Source organism: Falco biarmicus, chromosome 3 (assembly GCF_023638135.1).
Source record: "Falco biarmicus isolate bFalBia1 chromosome 3, bFalBia1.pri, whole genome shotgun sequence".
Lineage (NCBI taxonomy): Eukaryota > Metazoa > Chordata > Aves > Falconiformes > Falconidae > Falco > Falco biarmicus.
In genome coordinates, this window is record NC_079290.1 from 87,431,472 (window position 1) to 87,440,581 (window position 9,110).

The following is a 9,110-nucleotide window of genomic DNA, read 5'->3' on the forward strand; positions in this document are numbered from 1 at the left end:
GCAGCAGCTGAGAGCATCTTGGGGGGTTCTCAGTGGGCAGCCTGCTTCTGGCAGCTGCCCCAATTGTTGCCTTCCCAGCTGTCCATGTCTTGAGACTTGCAGGGCTGATGAGTGAGAAAAGCTGCTGGGGTCAGTGCCCGCCTCCATCCCTGAAGAATGTACATGGCTGCAGCCTCCATAATCCCTTTGTGCTACAGACAGGGCAGTTCAGCACCCTGAAATAAGTGGTTGTGGGGTGGGAGGTCTTCTCCTGCCACAGCACTGACTGTGCTGGGTCTTCTCTGTCCCCGCAGGAAGCGCAGAGGAGCCATCAACAGCAAGCAGCTGACGTACTTGGAAAAATACCGACCAAAGCAGAGACTCCGATTTAAGGACCCTCATAACCACAAGAACAAATGCTGCATCATGTAACCTCAACGACCTCTTGCCAAAATCTGTGCACACAGACACCCGGGCACTCGCACACATCCCACCCCCTCACCTCCTTGCCCAGCCCTGTGCACCTCATGCGCCGCCCCACTGCCAGAGCTGGGGTGGGGGGACATGGAGCACCACCAGCGTGTTCCAGCACCCACAGCACGGTCGTATTGCTGGAGCCCCGAAAAAGGCTGCTCTCTCCAGCTACAGCCCTGAGGAGGGAAGGCAGCACTACCCTTTGACTCTTGGTGTTACAGGCAATGAGCTCATGTGACCGTTCTTCATCGCCTTCCTCCTTCTCCCTTTCCCCTCCCATTGCACTGAGAGGGTTGGACAAAGGGTGCTTGGTTTGGGGTGATGCAGGCAGGTCTGTGTCAGTTGGGAAGGGATGGGGAGCAGGAGGGCTGGAGCACTCCCAGAAAAACCCTTTCCCACCTCTTCCCTATAAATAAGGGCTGTAGCAGTGGGGACAGAAGTGGGGATGGTGCAGTGGCCTCAGGGGGGAAGATGGTGATAGCAGGGAGAGGTAAAGGCAGCTTGTAGCTTGGTGCTGGCCCTCTGGCCACAGGAAGGGCTGAGCTAAGTCCCCCAGCACTATTCTGTGTCTCCTGACCCCTGTGCCACATCACCCTCTCCCTGTTGCCTTGATGCCAGCCAGGATGCTGCAGATGGGGCTCATTGGGGGCTTGCTGCAGCAAAGGCAGAGGCTCTGGGAAACTTAAAGACCATGGTGAGGCTTTGAGGTACCCAGCTTTGGCAGGGTGCAGGGTCAGCGCTGAGTCCCCCAAAGTGTGGAGTGCTCTTATTTATAGCTTCCAAATTCAGTGTACGGGGTGGTGGGTTCTCTTGTGTCATGTCCCCATCACTGAGCCACGGCACAAACCCCCATTCTGGCTGCAATGTCCTGGGAACACAATGTGCATCTCAGGGCATGTCCATGTCCTCCACTGCTGTGTCTCCTGGCCAAGGGGCTGGGCTTCAGCTTTCCTGGGGGATTTTGGGTGCTCCTAGCAAGGGCACATCACCAAATTTTGCATCTGCCTTTCCCGCATCTGTAACACAGCGCCTGGCACCCCAGAATCCCCTGGCACGTGCCCTGGTGGGGTGGACTCAGATCTGCCCCTGAGCCAGGACATTAAACATCTCTCGACTTTCTGCCTTTGAACGCTTGCAGCAGCTGGAGCGGTGGGCACATAGGGGTTGTGGGTTTTTTTTTTCTTTTGACAAGGATAAGAAATTTGCTAATTAAAGAAAAAAAAAACTTTTAAAAAAATATGTTTGTCTTCCGCACGTCCTCTGGCCTTTCTTTCTCCCATTTCTTCCCAGTGGAGCCCGGGAGGTGACCCATGGCCTCCTCAGACCGATCCCCAGCACTCAGTCATGGATGGCTGCCATCCGCTGTCACCAGGGCATACGTGTGGCCCAGTGGATGCTTCAAGTGTCCTTTGGGCTCGCTGCTGCTCACCCCCTCAGCTGCAGAGGATCGCAGTTGTTGGGGCAAGGAGGGCTAGTCATAAAATGTCTGGTGGTATTGGGACACCCAACTTGAGATGCCTTCAGTGGCCTGTGTTGGGTATCTCCAGAGGTTTGTGTGCCTTCCAAATCATAGACTATCCAGAGACATTTGCTTCAGAGGGCTGATCTCTTCGGATAAGTGGTGAGGATTAGACAACTTCAGTACCTGCAGAAGGGTAGAGGATGGCTTCATGCCTCCACACGTGGGCAGAGGAGGAGCTTGGAGCCATTTCCAGCACCACTCCTCCTCTCCTGATAGGGGCCAGCCTGGCTGCACAGCAGGGATAGCCACCCCATGGCATGGGCTCTGGTGACAGATGAGGTGGGGACCCTCCACACATCGCCCCAGAGTTGTTGTAACACACACCTTGGGCCTGTCCTAGCCTCCACGCTGCGGGACATCCCTTGGCCCCCTGAGTTTCTCCTACCCCATTCCAGACTGTTGATTCCCGTGCCTGGTAGGAAGGGTGGCAGTGGTCAGAGTGTGTTTGTTGGCAAGGGTGAGCAATGGGGCTGATAGGAAGGCCTAATCCTGTAACACAGCAGTCATGCTGGGTGGGTCACCATTCCCTTACTGTCCGGGTGTGTCCTGCTGCTAAAATAGGTGCTGCTTCATCCCCGGGGACAAAAGGAGGTGGCTTGGCATTGCAATGGGACAGCCCAAATCCCTCTTAGGCGGAGGACCTTGCGGTCCCGTGTGCTCCCCAGTCATAACAGGCTGTGCCATGATATGCGAAGAGTTTAGGATAAAGCAGTGGGAACCACCGCCTTGCAAGCTTGCAGGTGTTTCTGCCCTGGTGAGAAGAAGAGATGGTTTCCTCACCCACGCTCCTGGGAGCGTTGCATGGCAGGTTGCCCAGGGCAAGCGGTCCAAGGCTTCAGCCACGATGCTTGTGAGTTGGGGTTGGGGTGGGGACAGCGGGGCTTGAATTCAGCCTCCTTTGGCGATTGGAACTCGCCGCCTCCTCCATGCAGGGTTTGATAGTAGCAATGCTCAGTGCTGAGCTCTGATGAGAGTACACTTGGATCTCGGCTTAGTGGGCTTGTTAGAGGGAACACGAGGGGGACAGGCTTCGCAGTGCTCCTTGGCTTTATATAGCATCAACCCATCCACCTTAAAAATAGGGGAGCTTCTAGTGTAAGGGTAGTCCTTGGCCAGTTACAATCCATGTGGCCAAAACCTGAGCACCTCTGGCCGGCAGAGTGGCATCTTGATACTCTCCAGTTTTATGAGTCGCTGCAAAAAAACCCCAAAACCATGCTAATTTAATTGTCCTTTTTTTTTTTTCTTTTTTCTTTTTCTTTTTTTTTTCTTTTTTCTTTTTTCTTTTTTCTTTTTTCTTTTTTCTTTTTTCTTTTTTCTTTTTTCTTTTTTCTTTTTTCTTTTTTTAATGGACATCTCCCTCCTGTCCTGGAACTTGCTGTCACCTCCCATAGACAGGACACCTCAGCAGCCTAGGTGCTGCTGTCCTTTCATGGAAGGCTTGAACCCACTCCCAAGGTTTCTCTGGGTTGGACTGCCAAATATTTGGGGGTTTTTTGATACAGACTTGGGCTCCTACCTCTGAGATACCAGCTCCTTGATGTTTCAGCCTAGACAGGGTTACAGAAACCTAACAGGGTGGAGAAATTGAGGGGTCTTCCAACCAGGTTTTGGGTGAAAAAAATTCACAAAGAGCCCAGTTCCTTCACAGAAACGTTGGGACAGTTGGGGAAGAGGGAAGGTTGGAGCTCAGTAGACGCATAGCACCAGAGCAAAGCCTAAGCAGCCAAGGGCTTATGGTTTGGGCTGCTTTTGGGGTCTCTTTGTACACTGATCTTGTTTCACCTCAGATGCCAAGATATTGAAAGGAGAGCCTTAAAAATCTGATTTATTTGCCAGTTCTGTTATTGCTCCATTTGCCTCCATTGGGTTTTGGCAGACGTCATAAGCAACAGACACCCCCATGGCTTTGGCTACAAACCAGCCACCTCACCCTGCCTTTTTCTGCAGAAGCAAAGGACAAAGTCAGTTTTATACCTCATCATTCCATCCACTTCCCTCACCTCCTCCATGGAAAGCTGTCATCTCTCCATAGTTTGCAGGGACAGGGCTCCAAACCGGTAGCAAGAGCTTTGGTGATTTAGACCCAAAGGATGTCAAAGCAGAGATGCCCTAACCATCAAACCAAGAGCTTGTAGGCTTTGCCCGGGAATCGATCATGGTTGAATTTCATATGGGGGAATAAGTCTGAGCAGGAATTCATAGTTGTGTCCTCTCACCGGTGGCACAGGTGTGGCCTTATCTGCATTTTGTTTAAGAGGCTCATATGTCCCTTCTATTCTCCATGTTTGTCAGTCAGATTGGAGCACACGGTGGGGACAGCAGTGGGAAGGAAGGCAACACAGCCATCGCAGATGGGCAGCGCTTTATTTGAGAAAGGTCTGGTGATGCGTATTTAAAAACTTTTGCCTTTGTAAATTCATATTATGAGTCTTGCAGCAAGGCTGATGCTGTGGTGCTTAGGCTGTGAGCTTCAGATGAGGAGGTTTATGAGTAACAGATTTCCTGAGGAAGCAAAGAGTCTTGCTCTATCTACAATAGAACAAGTCGTTTTCTTTTTTTTTTTTTTTTTTTTTATTAGGTTTGTTTGTTTTTTATTAGTCCCAGTGGGGAAGCACACAGGGAGATTCGTGACTTCCATGCTGTTTCTAGGGTCTTACATCTTACTTGCTTCCAGCAGGCTGGGTAGGTGCAGTTTGGCGGGTGGAGTTGGATGGGATACTGTCTGGTGGGAGAAAAATGTGGCTGGTTTCTTTGTGCAGCAGGGGGGTCACGGGCCGGCTGGGGTCCTGCTTGCAGGCTCTGGCAGACATTCCCGGGGAGGGGGGCGTTTCGCCGCACTCAGCTTCCCCTTAGAAAATGATCTCCCAGTGAACTCTGGACTTCCCTGCTGTTTCTTTCTGTGCAACAAAGAACTGCATATTTTCCTTTTTAACTCCGTGGGCAATCGTAGTAGTATGTAGATTAAGCCCAGATGACTGTTTGGTTTTTTTTTCTTTTTTCGGTCTGAGCCATAGCTAAATTATTATACCCAATGCTTTTTGTATCAGACAGCATCACTTTGAATATGCAGATGAGGTATAGGATCTTGACACTTTATAACGTTTTTAAAAAGAAACTTGTCTGTTTACTTAGGTCTTGTGTAAAAAGGAAAAAAAAATTATGCCTTTTAGTAATCACTTCTCTTTTTTTTTGAGTTTTATGAAATTACGGTGGTTACACTCCAGCAGCAAAATAAAAAGCATTCACTGTTTTGTACATCCCTGTGTGCTGTGGTGCTGCTAATGGGGGAAGCAAAGGCAGAGCTGAACTCCAGTCAAGGCACAGTGGAGGGGTGCACGGGAAGGGGGAGGGGGGAAGGGTCCTGCTGCCTCCCCTTGGCTGAAGATCTCAGCCCACTCCTGTCCCATCCCAAATGTGTCCCAGCCATTCCCTGGGTTATTTCCCTCCTCTCATCTCATTTTCCTTTCCTGGAAGCTCCCAGGACAGACAACAGAGGTGGCTAGGAAAGGGCTGGACCTACTGCAATTAGATGATGGGTTGCAGACAGATTGGATAAAGTGGAGCCCAGGGCAGAGAAAAGTGATATGCCCAGTGCTAAGGCAAGTGCTGAGGGAGCACCCAGGGCTCCAGATGTTCACATAGAGCCCTTTTCCCCATGGGCTGGTCTCTGTTCCATCCAGGATAGTCACTGTATGTTCCATCTCCAGCCCTCCCTTAGCAAAACGTCATGCAGGTCTTCAGCAGTGATTGCCAGGCCAGGCAGCCCCCCAGTTCCAGCAGGCCTCCAGCACAGCCACCATGATCACTGCAGGGTCAGGAGCCAGCACCTTGCCAGAGAAAGTCCAACCATCACAAGCATTTACTTCCAGCCCAAGCAAGGTCTTCTTCAGAGGAGGGTCTGTCAGCTGTGAGCTGGTCTGCAGCAGTGGACTTGCCTTGGCTGAGTAAGTTAATTGCATTGCTCGCTTACCAAAGTGTGTCATGGTTTTTAAGTACATACTTCATCATCAAACAGCTGACATAAGCAGACCCCACACCCACCCTGATCCTGACCAGTGTGGCAACTGATGTACTTGGATAAAAGATGTTGTAAGTCTCAGAGATGCCTTTTCTTCCTCATGGAAAGAGCTGTCCCCACAGCAAAGCTGTAGGGTGCTGTTGGGCAAGTGGTCCAGCTGAAAGCCCCTGCTGGGCTCCCCAAGGGGCCATAGCTAATAACTCATAGCGTGCTAGAACCTGACTACTTGAGGTCACCTATACAGTGGGCAACCCTTGTAGCAGAAATACACCAAATACCTGGATTGACCGTGACCAGCCTCTCTGGGCTCAGGCATGAAGCAGCAATGGGAGGAACCAACTTCTAAATACACATTGTCCACCAGCACAAACACACCTGCCAGGGACACCTGGGTTAGGAAGATCTTGTGGCTGGAGATCTGATGGCTGCTTCTCCCTCTCTCACTGCTTCTCCTATGATAGACCAGTTTAACAGCTAAATGTACAAGGTGGAGAGCTCAGTGACTATCTCAGGGCAGTGTCTCCTAGCTGAGCAACACATATAGACCGCAGTCCACTCAGGAAGGTAGACTGGGCAGACTGGGCAGTACACCAGCAGGGAGGAGCCGGGTTAAACATTGGGTTAGAGTTTCTGATGGTGAAATGGACTTTTGGAGGGAGGACATGGTATTCAAGCCCTTGGAGGAGTTCTAAGAACAGGACAAGCATTTTGTCCCATCCAAGGTCAGGATGGGACAATGACCTTTGTAATGTGGTTTTTATCCCTAACCCCACTAATGATTTATGTCTAGCTGTGGTCCAGCTAAGCTCTTCGGGCTTAGAGCCAACCAAGCAAGTTAAAACTGTGGAGGCAACTGACCTAGGCAGGACATGCGACACTCAGAGACATGGCAGGTATCTCAGCATTTCTGCGGGAACTGGCACATGTCATGTATCAGAAAACAGCTTCCCTTGCCTGGGAGGGTGGGAAGGCTGAAATGACCCAGACTCGGTGTTTTCTACAGGAAGGGCCTGCTAGGAAAAGAGGTCTGATTTGGAAGCGGATTTTACTTACCCACTCTCACCATCCATTTCCAACTCCAGACACCTCAGTCCTGCCCCATAGCTGGGACCCCTGGAGGAACCAGGCCCTGTAACATACCAGCCAGGCTGCTGAAGCGGTGGGCTTTTGGGAACCAACACAGCTCAACAGAGCCATCAGATCTTGGGAAGCTTTGGACCCTCTCCAGTGAGTGTTGTCCATAGCAAAGCTCTTCCAGGGGAAAACATTCAACCAGCTCAGCCCTGGGTTAGGGGCAGGGGGCACAGGCCGGTAGGTTGCTGCATGGGAAGCTGCTTCAAGGCTATGGCAAGGTGGGCACTGACATTACTGCTTCAAATTCAGGAGTGTGATCAGGTTTCTTTACATTTCCACTGCTAGTCTGATAGCTCAGTGTTAGTCTCGATTAAACTACTTGCCACAGGGCTTGTAAGGCCCATTTGTCCATCTCTCTATGCCAAGAATTTGAATCCAGTCACTGATTTAACCCCGCAGAGCATGAGAGCTCCCAACACCACCATATTCCTACAAGACCAATGAAAAAAGCAGATAAAGACCTAAGTGGTATGTCCAGTAGAGCATGACCTAACCTTGGTTAGATACCCAAGAGTCCACCCAGAGGAGACATTACACACACCCTACCCATTGGAGGTCTTCTCAGTCCTTCACCACTGGCAGAGACCACCCATTGGACAAAAAAACAGGCTTTGCTCATGAAACCATCTGAATTTTTAACTTTGCCCTCCATGACCAAGGCAGGAAGGCAAAGACCAGAGTCTCCATGGAGGCTGAGAAGCAGGAGCTTGCATGAACAGGCTGGTAAGCAAGGAAAGCTGACACTAATTGTGTGAGCTCCTGAGTAATTACAAGGCCTTGGGTGGGGTAAGTGGGGAAGGGGGAAGGAAACTCCCCTCTTTCTGCTGTAGGCTCAGCAAGATGCCAGCTTGGAAGAGGTGAGGGCTGCAGCAGGGTGGCGCGGCCAGAGCTGTCCTTGGATTGCCCTAGCGCTCCCCAAGTGCTCTGCAAGGCAGATCCTTATCTCCTTGCAGGCTTTGAACCATGCAGCTGCAAGGGGCACTGCCTCCACTGTTGTGCAATAATCAACCGGGCCTTCAATCAGCGTAATTGCTGCCTCACCTCCCAACCAGGAGGGCCAGGGGGACTTCCGAACACAGCTGCATGTGCTGGAGAAACACCCGCCCGTGCTCCTGCCTGTACATGCTGTCTCCTACCTGCCTGCATTCCTCCTTGCCCTCTGTCACCAAAAACTGTGCACCCCTTTGCAGGCCAGATCCTGACTCTGTGTTCCTGCCCTCCTTAAAAGGAGCACTATGAAAGTCTGTCAAACTTGAGTTTTCTGGAAAGGTCTAAGTTGGCTGCTCACAGGTCCTGGAATCTCTTCCCAACTCATGCCATGCTCTGCAGTGCATTAGCCCATTCCCAGCAGAGGAGGTGGGTACCTACAAGCCCTATCACAGCCACGTATTGCAGTCAGTACTTTCAATCCTGCCAACACCAAAATCAGTGAGATCCACCCACCTGAAGGTGGGTGCCCACAGTGTGATGTCATCCCGGGCTCCCTTTCCAGTCAGCAGAGATCAAGTAAAGAATCAATACTGGGTATTCAGGAGGGACCGACCTCATCCTGTCATGGACACTTCTTTCAGAGCTTCACCACCACAGAAGAACCCCAGACACTCGGCTCACATAGAGACATCCACGCTGGAGAGACCCAAAGCCTTGGGAGATGACCCACGGCTCAGCACTCCCCCTAACTCATGTTACTAACCCACCTCAGAAAGTCAGCTCCCTGCAGAGCTGTGGAGGCAAATGTTGCAGGGTCTTCAGTAAAGCCTAGATCAGCCATAGTCCAGGCTCATGAGACTGGATAAAAAATGCTTTGTAAGGGTTGCCTTGCTCCCTGTTTGCTACATGCTGAGCCATGATGAAACCTTTCCTTGCTTGTTTTAGACTGCTGCTGGCTATCACAGCCAACGCTGCTCTTGGGCAGAGCGCGGCTCTCACCACTGCTCCTGTCAGCCTGCTTGGGATCGGTCCTTCTGCAACCTGAGGACA

At 51.2% G+C, this 9,110-nt stretch overlaps 1 protein-coding gene across 3 annotated transcripts in view; it reads left to right on the top strand.

The window, feature by feature from the left end:
- The window catches only part of PTP4A3 (protein tyrosine phosphatase 4A3), a 45,944-nt gene extending 40,711 nt beyond the window's left edge, over window positions 1-5,233 (top strand). For all 3 annotated transcript variants that reach the window (XM_056330948.1, XM_056330949.1, XM_056330947.1), the window contains exon 6: window positions 294-5,233. In XM_056330948.1, the coding sequence (XP_056186923.1) occupies window positions 294-411 (118 nt within the window). In that variant the 3' untranslated portion in view covers window positions 412-5,233. The remainder of the gene's footprint in view (window positions 1-293) is intronic.
- Window positions 5,234-9,110: the final 3,877 nt, after the last annotated feature.